Below are 13,167 nucleotides of genomic sequence, written 5' to 3' on the forward strand. Positions count from 1 at the left end.
CGGCAGCGGCAGCAGCACGAGCAGGGGGGACACTCCAGGCTGTCACACTGGATGCTGGGCGAGTCGAGGCCGGGAAAGGCTTGGAGGCTGTCGGGCAGGAGCGAGCCGGGGCTGCTGCAGAGGCTGGAGGGCGGCCGAGGGCTGTCGGGCGCGGCCGCGGCGCCAGGCTCGGTGTCGTGGCTGGCGGGGGACGGATCCGCGTTCGGGGTCGCCACAGCGCCCATGGGCGGCGCGGCTCCCGCTGCAGCCCGACCGCGGGCACTGCCCCGGGGCCCCGCCGGACACCGCTCTGCGCTCGGGCGGCGCTGCCGCTGCCGCTGGCGACGGACGCGCAGTAAGGGCAGGTACCGGGCCGGGGCGAGGATGGCCGGGGGATGCGGGGCGGCCCCTGAGGGAAGGAGCGGCTCTTGCGGAGCGCGGTGATAGCGGCGGAGGGAGGGAGCGGAGCGGGCCCGGCTCGGCGGGCAGAGCTGCGGGCACAGCTGCCATTGCTGCGGGCACAGTCTGCGCCTGCTGGCACTGCTGCCATCCACGGCGGGCACTGCCTGCCATAGCCTGCCACCATCCCGGGCACTGCCACCATCCCGGGCACTGCCACTATCCCGGGCGCTGCCCGGCGGGCTCTGGCCTCTGGCGGCCGCTGCTCGGCCCCGGCCCGTGCGGGACTGCGGCGTTCGGGGCTCTGGGGCTCCGCTGAGCGCGGCCGGGACAGGATGCGGGGAGGCGTTTGAGGGATAGGACGGGATCACTCGTCAATATATACGGACATTAATATGACTGTAAATACATAAACAGCACTGGAATAGAAGTAAAGGTGGGCCAGGAGAGCTGTTTGTCACCTGTCACATTTGCAGACCATTGTGAACCCCACAGCTCACCGTGCAGTTCCTTGGTACGGGAATGCAGTTCCTCTGAAGCAAAATAAAGCAATGGTTGCTGCTCTGAGTATTTTTAGTAGGCGCTGATGAGACATTTGTTTTGGAAAAAGAAAAAAAAATTAAGTATAGGATAGAAAATTTGCGTATATGCCTATCGGAAGAGCGCATTTTGTGACGGAAAAAGGAGCGCTCCGCTCGCCCGGCACGCAGGGGGTTGGGGGATCCTCGCTCTCCATGAACCGGGAGCAGGAACGCCCAGCCCCGGGCAGCGCCGGGAGCTGCGCAGGCTGAGCGTGGGGATGGGGATGGGGATGGGGATGGGGATGGGGATGGGGATGGGGATGGGTTGGGGATGAGCACCTGACACTGCTCGGCAGCTCTGGGAGCACGGCCGAACCTGCAGGTAGCTGCTGATATCGGCAATAGTAAATTGAACCATGCTGCTTCCCGCTAAGCGAGTCCTGGGGGAGGGCACTGTTTTCAGTTTGGTGGCTGATGATGTTTATCTTCCTGCTTTAAAAATAGAATCGCATCAGGAGGATTTTGTTTGTCGCCAGCATCTCCGGGACGCGGGGATGTCTGCATTGGATATATTGTGTCTTGCAAAGCCAAAAGACTGGAGCCGTTTGAAGATTATGTAACAGTAAAGGTTCCCTTTGGAAAGAGGAATAATGGGACCAGGCATTCAGGAATATCCCTTAATACTGCACAGAGAGACACAGCAGAAGGAAAGCCACAGCCACACCAATGAAAACCACAAAGGAATGGTAAAGTAAGGAAATTAATTTAGCTTTTTATAGTTACTGGAGTGTCAGCATGCTGGGCTTAGTTAATAAGTGCCTGGCTGTCTTATTCCCACTGCCTTCCTCTGCCCTGGTCCCAGTGACAGAAATGATTGTGCAGGATGATCGTGCAGGTCACAAGGTCACAGAGGTGACTGCAGCAATGCTGGAGGCGCAGGACTTGGTTTCATTCTTTTATAAGATCTTGAATTTGTGAAATCATGTGTTTTTAACAACAAAATCTGACTGTACTGATATAAAAACTGAACAAGATGTACAGCCTGGCAAATTAACTGAACTGCAGTAATGCTAGATTAGATAGAAGGGCACACTTTGATGATTCCTGTTCTGAAATAATATTTTGGAAATCAGTAATGCTTCTTGTTTGTAGAGCAAACACTGTTCAACGTGCAGAATATGCTGATTTATTTATTCTGGGTGCTTACACAGAAATGTAGCTGGTTTAATTAAGGAAGCATGTTGTGGTTCTAAGCTGCCCAGGTCAGTAATGCCATTCCTTTTGCTTTCATATGAACTTTTTCTCTTAATAATATTTTCACAACCCTATTATAATATGAAAAAAGGAATTTTCTTATGCCTTCATTGTGAAATAGTTTGCATTAATATCAGAAGAGACCTTATGCTCCCTGTTCACTTCCACTCCTTATCTTCAAAGGAATAATCCTTTAAAATTTGTTGAGAATATGCAAATGGGAAAGACAAGCAAGATTTGGCTTCATATGTGACCTTCATATTGTACTTTATAATTAATTTTGGTAAATTGCAATTGGAGCACCTACTAGGTACTATAAAAATCTGTAGTTAAATATCTGTAATATTTATTATATCCAAAGAAGCTTTGGGATCCTCTGACAGAGGATTCTATATAAGGGCTACATTCTATTATTGTATCATCTGATAGAGTTACTAATTTTTGCATTAATAATATTAAAAATATAGCAGTGAATTTGTAGTGTAAAAAGTAGCCATAGTGGCATAGTCCTAATGAATTTCAACTTTAAGAATGACTGCAATCAGCCCTTTTATAAACTCAGTTGTACTCTTAAGTTTTTATTGTACTTCCACTCTGACACTCATATATGCTGCTATTTATATCTGATATTCTGTTTAATCCTTTGTGGTTGCAGTAATGGAAAAAGCCATCCAAGCACCAAAGGACTAAATAAACCAATTTCTTATGCGAAATCTCCTCCTGGAAGATTAGGCAAAAATGTATCAAGTGCCATTGAAAAGGTAAATAATTCCCTTTTCTAACATAAAAAGGGTACCTACTCTAAGTCAGTTTCTTAATAACATCACAAACTTTCATATCCTTCAGATTTCCCATAACACTCAAGATGGTCACCAACCAAATGTTTATAAGAAGGGAAGGAACCAGCTGGATGGCAATAATCAGTCAAAAAGGTAATTTTATGTTAAGATTATCTGTTTAATTTTTAGTTATTTCAAACTGGTTGACAAAATGCTTGTGATGAAATTGGAGCTGATTTGACTTCACTGGCTCAGAGTTCAGCATTTATGAGAACAACAAATTTAAGTTATCAAAATGGAAACTTGCTATCCTGCTTTAGTGAGTTCTCAGGCAAAACCATAAAAAAACCCAACAACAAATCAGTAGTAGGCAGTGTTGCCTCTACCAGCAATTATTGATTTTGCCTCATTACCAAGTTTCTGTGCCAGTTTTAGCTTCAGGTGTGGAGATCCCCATCCTGGAAGGGGTGGCAAGACCTTTGTAAGCTGCTGTTCAAAGGCACTGACCATGCATGAACTTCCTTTTCCTTTAGGATCCCGAGTGTTTGCAGCTCAGTGCACAGTGTACAAGGACCAAAGAGGAGTCCCCCAGAAAGAAGGCAAAATGAATCCTTCCTGCACAGAAGTCCCCCAGAAAGAAGGCAAAATGAATTCTTCCTGCACAGGAGTCCTCCAGAAAGAAGGCAAAACGAATCCTTCCTGCACAGGAGTCCCCCAGAAAGAAGGAAAAATGAATCCTTCTTGCACAGGAGTCCCCCAGAAAGAAGGAAAAATGAATCCTTCTTGCACAGGAGTCCCCCAGAAAGAAGGCAGAATGAATCCTTCTTGCACAGCATCCCCCCTGGCACAAAGGGCAGCACACAAGAAAACTTCTGTAGGGCTAAGGATGTCCCGGTGCAGCACTTTTATTGCAGTAAAAAAGAGCAGTTGGGAAAGAATCACGAAGAATACATTGCTGAAGCCAGTCCAGGCTCTTCCAAATGGCAAGAAGCATCTGTAGGTGAAATGTTTCTTGATTTTGAATCAGTACAAATTATTAAAGAAGATGCTGAAGATGACAGTGCCAGTGACCTCTCTGACTCAGAAAGGATTCCCATTCCCCCCTCTCCCTGCACACCACCAGAACTCATCCTCAGAGCCGAAGAAATCGACCCAGTTTGTTTGGAACACATCCCTGAAATGGGATTTAAAGAATCTGAATATTACTACCCCGACTTCCTGCCACCCCCTTTCAACTCGTGGGACTTGAAGCAGCTGGCCACCTTGGAAGGGAAAGCTGATTTCCACCCCAAGCCCACGGGATCCCTGGAGAGGTACCTGGAGCGCCTGCTGCAGCTGGAGTGGCTGCAGATGCAGACGGTGCAGAGCGAGAGGGGCAGGGCCACCAAAGCCCGGCCCCAGACTGCCCCCGGGCCCAGCCGTGCCCTCAAGAGCCCTGGAAAAGGCAAAGCCTTGCTCAGCCCTGTGCCCCCCAGGCAGGCAGTGCCCCAGGACAGTGCTGCCAGGCTGCCCAGGAGCTGTTTGGGTCACAGGGCAGAGCTGTGCTCCGAGGAGACTCGCCAGGCGCGTTCCCATGCAGGTCACCTGAAGGTTCCTGAGAGAATGGGGTGTGCATCTTCTCAGAGGCAAACTGGTGATGGAAGGAGTGAACTGAGAAAGAAACCAGCTGCAAAGCAGCAGCTGCTCAGTCTGCAGCCCCCCGAGAGCAGCTCTAAAATCCAAAGTGTTGGTAACATCAGACCTCCTAAGCAAACCCCAGCATTCCACGGTGCAGCTGCTCCCATCAAAGGCTTAAAAACATACGCATGTACAAATCCAAAGAAAAATGGCAATGCCAGCAATTATGTTCCTCCTAAAAAACCAACAGTGGACAGGAAAATAAAAACAAATGGCACAAAGCAAACACCACGCAAATTTCAGTGAGGGAAAACTCATTAGTGAATGTTGGTGCGCCTTGACTGCTGGAAAGATCTGGCCAGTGCAGAAGAATATTTTTTTTCTTCATAGGAAGATCCTGAGAAAAATGTTCCTGGCACGTGGTTCTGAGTCAGCACTGTTCATTTCTATAGATTTGATCTTAAACCAGCAGGAAATGTTTTATCTGAAGGCAAATGTCTTCCATTGGTCTTTCCTCAAAAATATTTATAATTGCTCAATGAAGATAACAATAGCACAGTGTGAAGTTTAGAGAAGTGTAGAACATCCTGTCTGCACCAGCTGAGTGTCCTTGTACTTACCCTGCTGGGTGTGAGGGAATAGGGTCCACGCTCTTTCTCCTGGCCCAAATGTGCTTTTTGTAAGACAGGTTTGATTTTGGTGTTTTTATAAAATAATGGAGCCTGTTGTCTATGCAAAGTCAACTCTAATTCTTCATAGAAGATGATGAATTGGAATTTTTGGATGAAATAGGTATTATTTTTTTGAGAAGAAGAAGAATGGAGATAACGTTCTGAAATATTTTAATGCAGAAAGAATTCTTTTTAAGACAAAGTGTTAGGGACCAGACAGCTTCAATAATGACAGATTAAGAAAATGGAATGTGTATTTTTATACCCTGGAGTCTTCACTGTGTTTACAGACAGCTTTTCTGGAAGTTCATTTTGTAGGCCATGATGCTTTTTGTCATTTAGGGGAAATGACCAGATTACAAATTGCACATGCATGTATTTGAGTCATGCAAACTAAGGCTTTTAGCAGAGACTGTATGGCCTAGTTTTCAGAACTGGTAGCCTCTCAAAACATAAAAACCAGATTCTTAAGAGAAAAATAATTTAAAGAGTGTTGTAAGTTCAAGTAAAGATATATTTTGATGCAGAAGATACCTATTTTTAGTCATCTGAGATGACTCTTTGTTGTCCTATGGTCCAGTCTAGCTTGGCTTCTTAAGGTTTAGGAAGGTGAGATGAAGAAGTGTCCTGCAGTAGAAAATTGTACAACCAGGATTGGGTCCTGTCCTTGGGCCTTCTGTCTCTCTTGTGTCTGAGATACGGGAGAAAGGAAAGTTCTGAGAATATTCAAATGTCACTTGATCTATTACAGCAGCAGGAGACAGGATCTTGTTAAGATGAAATTCTGAATAATGTTTCTCACTTTCACTTTAAAATTCTGGTCAACGTATTTTCCTCCTCAGCCACCAGTCCCAGTCATCTTCAGAAGTGAGCTGAGATCTGATGGACCAGATTCTGCAAGAAGATCCTTCACATTGTGATAGAAAATGAAAAATAGCAAATACTAAAGAGTACATGATGTATATAGCTAAATTGCACTTCTCTTGGTGAGCTCATCTTGGTTTTAAGATGCTTAGCTGTTTCTATCTTTCATTGTGCCTACCAGATCTTCAGCTTTGTAAAATTTCAAAGCATGAATTTATATGTAGTTTGAAAAGTGAGAATATTAAGAAATGTAGTAATAAAGTAGTATTTTACAGTACATAAAAATATTGCTCAGGAATAGTCTAAGAAATATTTTTAGTGGCTTTTTCCTAGTCTACTGGAGACCAAATGTGAAATTTTGAATTGGTAAAGGAAAAGAATGTAATAGACAGTATTACATGTTCAGAATCAGTATTTGTGAAGTTACACTTAATATGAATTGTAGTTGCATGTACATTCAGCTCTATGCAATTCAAGTGAAACTGAATCTGAGATGCTCAAAGACCAGAGAAGGTGGCTGTGTCAGAGGTGTGGTGGCACTCAGGATGGGACTGAACACCAGCAGCTGCAGAGGACCAGCACATCCCAGTGTTGCTGTTTCACCCTTTTGTTTTGGTCCAGCCTCATGTATTTCAACTTTTTTAGATGATGAAATGTTCCTGCACCCAGTGCTAGTATTTCAAGCTCTGGCCAAATTCTGCGAGCCTGCCTTAGCCAAGTTTTCCTGATTCACATGAGCAGTAGTGAAAAATAGGAGAGCTGTTTTGCCAATAATCAGGATTTTATTGCACTGTTCTAGTTCACTGTTACAAGCACCAAACCTGAGGTGAGCAGGATCCAGTCAATAATCAGAATAGCAGTTTTTTAAAAACAAATTCTGTTAGATGCAGTAAGTAATTTAGCATGTCGTTATAACATTGGATATTGCTGTATGCTAAATTTTCTAAATTGAAGCTTTCCTGGGTTGTAAGGAGGGCATGTAGATACTGGCACGTTTTGCACAATCACTTTAAGAATAAATAAACCCCATTTCAACCAGCTGTGACCAGAGCAGAGGTGATTGGCACTGGGAAAAGTCTTTTGTCACAGAGTAGGAAAGTTTTAGTGTCGTGTTTGTCATCTTATGGACACCATTCTGTTGTTGGAGACTAAGAAGGGAAACAGGTGGAGGTGGTGATGGCACTTTAAAGAAGTCTGAAAACATGTTTGTCACTGGGCTCCACCTGGGATCTGGCCAAGTAGGTTTGTCTCATGTGATAATCACACCAGTCTAATTTCTGTCATTGATTTGACACTTCTGATATGCTTGTCTTTGTTCACACACAGAAGCAGAAATTCTGTGTTTGCCTCAACAAACAGATCTTGGCTGAGCAGACCTGCAAGGGCTGGGTTTTATCCTGTTTCCATTTTATCTTCACTATGTTCTGGGCCTACAGATGAAAAGAGCTCTTTTTATGAAGAGGACTGTGGTTTATATTTCTTTCATTTTGTATTGCTGGATATTGTCTTTAGAAGCACTTCTGAACAGAGCAGAAAGATTTATTCCATCAAACACATTCAGTTTAAAATGAATTACTTAAAATACTTCCACAGCACCATGTTTGTGTGGCTATTAGCCTTTTTTTTACAAGGTTTAGCAATATGATCATATGGATCTAAGCCTAGCACTGGTGATGCTTTTTGAAGAACAGATTACTGTGATGTGAGATATTTAAACAGAGTGATTTATTTTTTTGCTAGAGAATGTAAAGATTTAGTGTTCTGCAGTATTATCTACAGAACAAATATGCTCAGGTTGTATTTCAAATAATAGCCAGACTCTGTTTCAAGTTGCATGAGTATAAACTTCGAACAACTCAGTTTTTTTCAGTGAAATGACTCTGTTAGAAGATTTGAAGAAACAGAATTTCACTCTAATATGTATACACTGTTTTCCTTTAAAATTTAAATATTTAATATTTAAAGCAATATTGTTTTTCTCTTGCTATATTCCTTTTTTTTTCCATTGCTTGCATCTCATGCTGAGGGCAGTAATTTTCCCACCTCGTTTTCAGTTGGATACAGCAGGATAATGCTGCAGGGAGGAATGTGCTGATTCCATTGGGCTAAGCTGTCCTGTTTGACTCCAGACTCCGAGATCTGCCCTCATCCTGTCACTGTTCATGTCCTTTCTGTGTTTCATTCATTGTTTCAGGTAATTTTGACCTTGTATTTGTTATTTAAAGGATCTTGTTAGAATTCCGAGAGAATTTTGGCAGTTTTTTCAGCCAGTATGTGCTTTTTTGGAGCTGATACATAAAATTTCTACAGTGTGAAATTGCCTAGAATGCACTATTTTTTGCCTTATTTTAAAGGTATTGAGCCTTTGTTGCTCCCATTGCATTAGTGGTTTTTCATCTGAAAAATACACAGACCATGCTGGAAGGACTGAACTTGATTAACTGAGGATTTGCAGACCAGCTTTTGATGTTGGTATTCATGTATTCTTATTTATTTGAACTTTTTGTGGATATTTTTGCTAGTAATTCCTTGGGAAAGTGATCTTGTCATTCAAAGGTCCCGTATATTTGCTACAATAAAAGTGAGATACTGCCCTGTTTGTTGCTGAGTTGTATTTTTTTTCTCAAGATGGCACCACTGAATTTTCTTGGAGAGAATTGCAGTATTGCAGTGTTGGGTGGAGGGGGCGGCTCAGCACACCCCGGCTCCTGCTGGCCAAGGGAAGCCAGAAAAATACGGAATTTTCCTTCATCTTCGGGCAATTCCATCCGGGACTCAGGGTGTGGGGAATCCTGGACTGGATTCCAGCTGGAGTCTGGAATGGAGTCGGCAAAGGGAAAACCTGGACTGGATTACAGCTGGAGTCTGGAATGGAGTCGGCAAAGGGAAAACCTGGACGGGATTACAGCTGGAGTCTGGAATGGAGTCGGCAAAGGGAAAACCTGGACTGGATTACAGCTGGAGTCTGGAATGGAGTCGGCAAAGGGAAAACCTGGACTGGATTCTGGCCTGAGTCTGGAATGGACTTGGCAAAAGGGAAAACCTGGACTGGATTCCAGCTGGAGTCTGGAATGGAGTCGGCAAAGGGAAAACCTGGACTGGATTCCAGCTGGAGTCTGGAATGGAGTCGGCAAAGGGAAAACCTGGACTGGATTCCAGCCAGAGTCTGGAATGGAGTTGGCACAAGCAACAACCTGGACTGGATTCCAGCTGGAGTCTGGAATGGAGTCGGCACAAGCGAAAACCTGGACTGGATTCCGGCCGGAGTCTGGAATGGAGTCGGCAAAAGGGAAAACCCGGAATGGATTTCAGCTGGAATCTGGAATGGACTTGGCAAATTGGACCGGACTCTAGGTAAAATAAGCTGAGTGTGCAGGGTGTCACAAGGCCTGTCATATTGTGAGATTCAACATCAGCTAAGCTGGGTGAGCTCAACTCACTTGTGTTCCAGGTAGCAGGCATGACTGCCAAAACAAAGGTCATAACTGCTAATTAACTGCTAATAAACTGCTAAAAGGGCATATCTGCTAATTAAACTGCTTTTGTCTGGGGTTTTCAGCCAAAAGGCAGTAGGAGCCTTTGTGCTGATTTGCATCGTTTCTTCCTTTCTTTAGAAAGTCTCTTCCCAAAGCACACTGGAAGATTATGGGACACCTGTGAACCTTGCAGATACACTGAGGAAGGAGGTAGAGCCCAGAAACTCCCCCTGCTCCATCGCCATTGGCAGTGAGGACTTTCCTGATGATTTTTTGAACACTCTGAGACCAGTGTTTTCTGCACTGGAAGAGGTCTGTCAGAAGTGATCTCCATCACTCAGTTAATGTCAGAAAGATGTGACTATGGTGCTGCAAAGGCTTTTGGCAGGAGCAGTGACAATTTCAGCAAAAAGGACCATCTGTGCTTGAAGGGATTGCAGTGTTTGCAGCATGAGCACCTGGCCTTTCATTCTGCCTCCCTGCAATGTTTCACGTGGGCAGCCAAAATCCTGGCATGTCTCGAGGTTCCACTGTGCAGAGGTGGTGGAGGGATTTTGACACTGACACAAATAGAAGATCTGATATTAAGGATCCTCAATTCAGTATGCAAAGGAAAAATATCCTAGATAAAACTAGACTTGAAATTCCAGGCTGAGTTCCATATGAAAATAAGTCAGTTTTGAAGACAGAAGGCAGTTACCTGCTAGAGCAGTGTATAGTCCTCCAACAAGTAGCCTCTTTAAATTCAAGATTAAGTTTAGTACAATTCATATTTTATATCTTTTATACATGACAGTGAAACATTGAAGAGAAAGTTTACTTCACTGGGTTCACACACTTGGGACAGCTCTACACTGTTACAATCTGCTATGGAACAGTTGGCTTTCACTATTACAGATTTTCATTTGCAAATTATTATAAATTGTAACTGCTTTTGTAGATACAGTGCTAATTGTAATTGCTTTTGTGAACAGTGTAACTAAAATTGTGCATGAAGCAAGGCTATCACAGGGCTTGCAAAAAATTGATCACAAGACATGACTGCTCTTGCAAAAGGTATTGATGCCTCATGTTTTAACTTTTATATTTTCAGATTCTGTGCTGCTTTAGTGCATCGTTCTGGGATTCATGGTAAGGGATGGTGAGCTCTGTTCACAGAGTAGGGAGACAAAACAATTCCTTCTCCAGCTGGGAACCAAGGACAAATGATCCAAATCTCAGCCCCAGAGCACAAACAACGTGGGCTGGAGAGAGAAAAACAAGCAGGATGGGACTGCAGGGGCTGCAGCTGGAACTGGACAATGAACTGCAGTCTGCACATGGAGCAGAACTGATCCCAGGGAGAGACCCCGGGAGTGCTCGTGCATTTTGGGACCATTTTGGTTCCTCTTGGGTGCAGCCCTGGCTGGGCTCTTGTGCTGCCCAAGGTGGATCCACTGAGGCCTTCTAATAAATCCTTACTTTAACTCTGTCTACCCTCTGCTCTAGGTCAGCCTTCACAAGGCAGAAGTCCACGACAGCCCAGGCAGAGAACAAAATGCCATAAAAGCAGCAAACCAAGTCTGAAGTGGCATCAGAAGCCCACTCTGGAGTGCCTCCCTGCTGGACCCTGCCAGGCTGTGGCTGTGACTTAGGCAATGCTGTGGCAACCTGAGGCAGAGCTGTGGTAAACGGGCTCTGAAAAAGTGCAGTCATTTGGGGAAGTAATGCAATTCAACAGTATGAGGGACTGCTTGCTAAAGAGTTGGGGGTGCCTCTGGCTGTTGCCATGCACCCAGAACTGTTACTTTTGCTTTATTGATCTGTCCTTTATTATCCTGTATTAAACTCTTAAAGTTTTGAGGAGAGGGGTTTGTTTCTCACATGCACCATCCCTCCTTTAGCATGAAAGAGGCACTTTTAGTGCTCGTGTGTGTGCTGGCATCTGCTGGCTGTTGGTGTCAAGGCACTGCTGTAAATAATGCCCTAAATGGTAAGGAATTGTTGTCAGACAAGGTTATTCCTTTCAATGAGAGAACTTCTTGCTCTAAATTAGCCACAAGTGCCTCTGAGGGGGAAACTCGTGGGTTTCCTCAAGCCCTACTGATATAACAGAAATGATAAAAGAGGGATGGTATCAAATTTCCCTATCAGGAAACCACAGATGTGTTGCTTTTAAATTTTGAGGTTTGGATATGTCTGACTGTGTGTGATTGACCTCTGCTCATGAAGGCTGCTGGTCTTACAATTCAGAAATGAGGGAAGAACAGCTCAGGAGATTGTGTTCTGCCATTAGGTAAATTATACATGCAGGAAGTGTTGGAATTAGTTACAAATCTTTCTCCTGTTCTATTACAATTTTGTGCTGAAAGAAAAATGCTTTGCCTAAGGCAAGCACTAAGTCTGGGAGCTAAGACACTGTTTTTATGTTTCAAAGTTTACTCAAACAATAAATTATGCTTTCGCTCGGATATTATTAACTAATAATTCAAGGCTGGAAACTTCAGTCAAGTGTGATAAAAGAATTTGGCTGAGTGGCAGGCAGCCACGTTCTCCTAAATGCCAGCAGCAAGATCTGTTTACACAATAAATCACTCCTGTGATAAACTGTCCTTAACTTACAACTCCAGATGGAAGACTTCAAGTCAGGCCAGTGATTTAGCAGCGCTGCTAATACCTGAGGTGACATTTTTATTGCAGATGATAATAACCATATTGGTAAGATTAGAGTTATGCTGTGCTTTGCTGTTTCTTCTAAAAATTAGGCAAGGCTGAAAATAATTATGGAAGTGTTCTGTGTGTTCATTGGTCATGGGGTTGGAGCACACTGTGCCTGCAGTCACCCAAACCTGAGATGTGATCAGCCCCATGTTTGCTAATGTTTGCAAAGTTCTCTCTTGCATGGGACAAAAACCTGTTTCAATAAAACTTCATTTCTTGGGAAATGAGAATGTTTCCTGGAGGTTCTCACAATTGCACAGCCTGTGCCCACACATGGTGGTAGCATTCAGTGTTTCAGCTTCTTCAGGGATTTGAAGAGTTGCGCACACTAAGCTAACTCAGCTTCCCAACACCATTGTGAGATAAAGATGCAAAGTTTACACTTTAAAAGCAGAAATTTAGGCTGAAGGAACTGCTCAGCTGAGCACAGTCACACGGAGCTGTGGCAAACTAAGGAGTGGCACTTTTCAATGGTGCTGCAAAAGTATCTTGCCTTTCATCAATGCTGGCCTTTGCAGCAGCTTTTAGCCCATTCCTTTTGGGCAGACCTGAGGGAAATGTGCTCTGCTGTGGTCACATCAAACCAGCACAAAATCTCTGGGAACAAACAGTGATGGAAGCAGCAAATAATTAAAACCTTCATTTTACAGCTAAGGGACAGAGGCACAGCAATACTAAGTCAGCTCCTGTAATTAAAAAGAGACCTGTAGAATGGATCTAGATGTTCAAAATTTCCTTTTGTCACGGAAATAACTGAAGTATCATTATAGCCATAATTCCCACCAAGCCCAGTCATTTATGCAACTACCTGGCCAAAAATATTCCTGTTTTTTCCCCCTAAGCATTTGCAGTCAGCAATTTGGTGATGTGACACTTGAACTCCTGTTAATGATCACTGCATACTTTT

The 13,167-nt window shown here is 44.1% G+C and overlaps 2 protein-coding genes across 6 annotated transcripts; both read left to right on the forward strand.

Moving 5' to 3' along the window:
* The first annotated feature begins 270 nt into the window (after positions 1–270).
* On the forward strand, positions 271–8,683 carry FAM217B (family with sequence similarity 217 member B). 4 transcript variants are annotated; one of them, XM_039719387.1, is made up of 5 exons: positions 271–344; positions 1,404–1,650; positions 2,809–2,914; positions 3,000–3,085; positions 3,466–8,683. In XM_039719387.1, the coding sequence occupies exons 2-5, from the start codon at positions 1,550–1,552 to the stop codon at positions 4,853–4,855; spliced, it is 1,683 nt and encodes a 560-aa protein (XP_039575321.1). In that variant the 5' UTR covers positions 271–344; positions 1,404–1,549; the 3' UTR covers positions 4,856–8,683. The 4 variants fall into 4 exon arrangements, with proteins under 4 accessions (XP_039575321.1, XP_039575323.1, XP_039575322.1 ...); XM_039719389.1 differs by having other exon boundaries at positions 300–334; XM_039719388.1 differs by lacking the exon at positions 271–344 and adding an exon at positions 673–892.
* A 190-nt stretch (positions 8,684–8,873) lies between these two features.
* LOC120507110 (bifunctional endo-1,4-beta-xylanase XylA-like) lies at positions 8,874–12,473 on the forward strand. Of its 2 annotated transcripts, none has more exons than XM_039719391.1 (2): positions 8,874–9,438; positions 11,049–12,473. In XM_039719391.1, the coding sequence occupies exons 1-2, from the start codon at positions 8,955–8,957 to the stop codon at positions 11,192–11,194; spliced, it is 630 nt and encodes a 209-aa protein (XP_039575325.1). In that variant the 5' UTR covers positions 8,874–8,954; the 3' UTR covers positions 11,195–12,473. The 2 variants fall into 2 exon arrangements, with proteins under 2 accessions (XP_039575325.1, XP_039575326.1); XM_039719392.1 differs by lacking the exon at positions 11,049–12,473 and adding an exon at positions 9,699–9,838.
* The last annotated feature ends 694 nt before the right edge of the window (positions 12,474–13,167 follow it).

The sequence above is a fragment of the Passer montanus genome, unplaced genomic scaffold (genome assembly GCF_014805655.1).
Source record: "Passer montanus isolate IOZ18808 unplaced genomic scaffold, ASM1480565v1 scaffold41, whole genome shotgun sequence".
In the NCBI taxonomy this organism is placed as follows: Eukaryota; Metazoa; Chordata; class Aves; order Passeriformes; family Passeridae; genus Passer; species Passer montanus.

What these genes read in the sequence shown, in the direction of transcription:
- LOC120507110 (XM_039719391.1), top strand. Translation starts at nt 8,955, where the DNA reads ATGGAGTCGGCAAAGGGAAAACCTGGACGGGATTACAGCTGGAGTCTG. An exon ending in CAAATTGGACCGGACTCTAG is followed by an intron (nt 9,439 to 11,048) that starts GTAAAATAAGCT and finishes CCTCTGCTCTAG; the next exon opens with GTCAGCCTTCACAAGGCAGA.
- FAM217B (XM_039719387.1), top strand. Translation starts at nt 1,550, where the DNA reads ATGGGACCAGGCATTCAGGAATATCCCTTAATACTGCACAGAGAGACA. An exon ending in AACCACAAAGGAATGGTAAA is followed by an intron (nt 1,651 to 2,808) that starts GTAAGGAAATTA and finishes TTGTGGTTGCAG; the next exon opens with TAATGGAAAAAGCCATCCAA. An exon ending in GGCAATAATCAGTCAAAAAG is followed by an intron (nt 3,086 to 3,465) that starts GTAATTTTATGT and finishes CTTTTCCTTTAG; the next exon opens with GATCCCGAGTGTTTGCAGCT.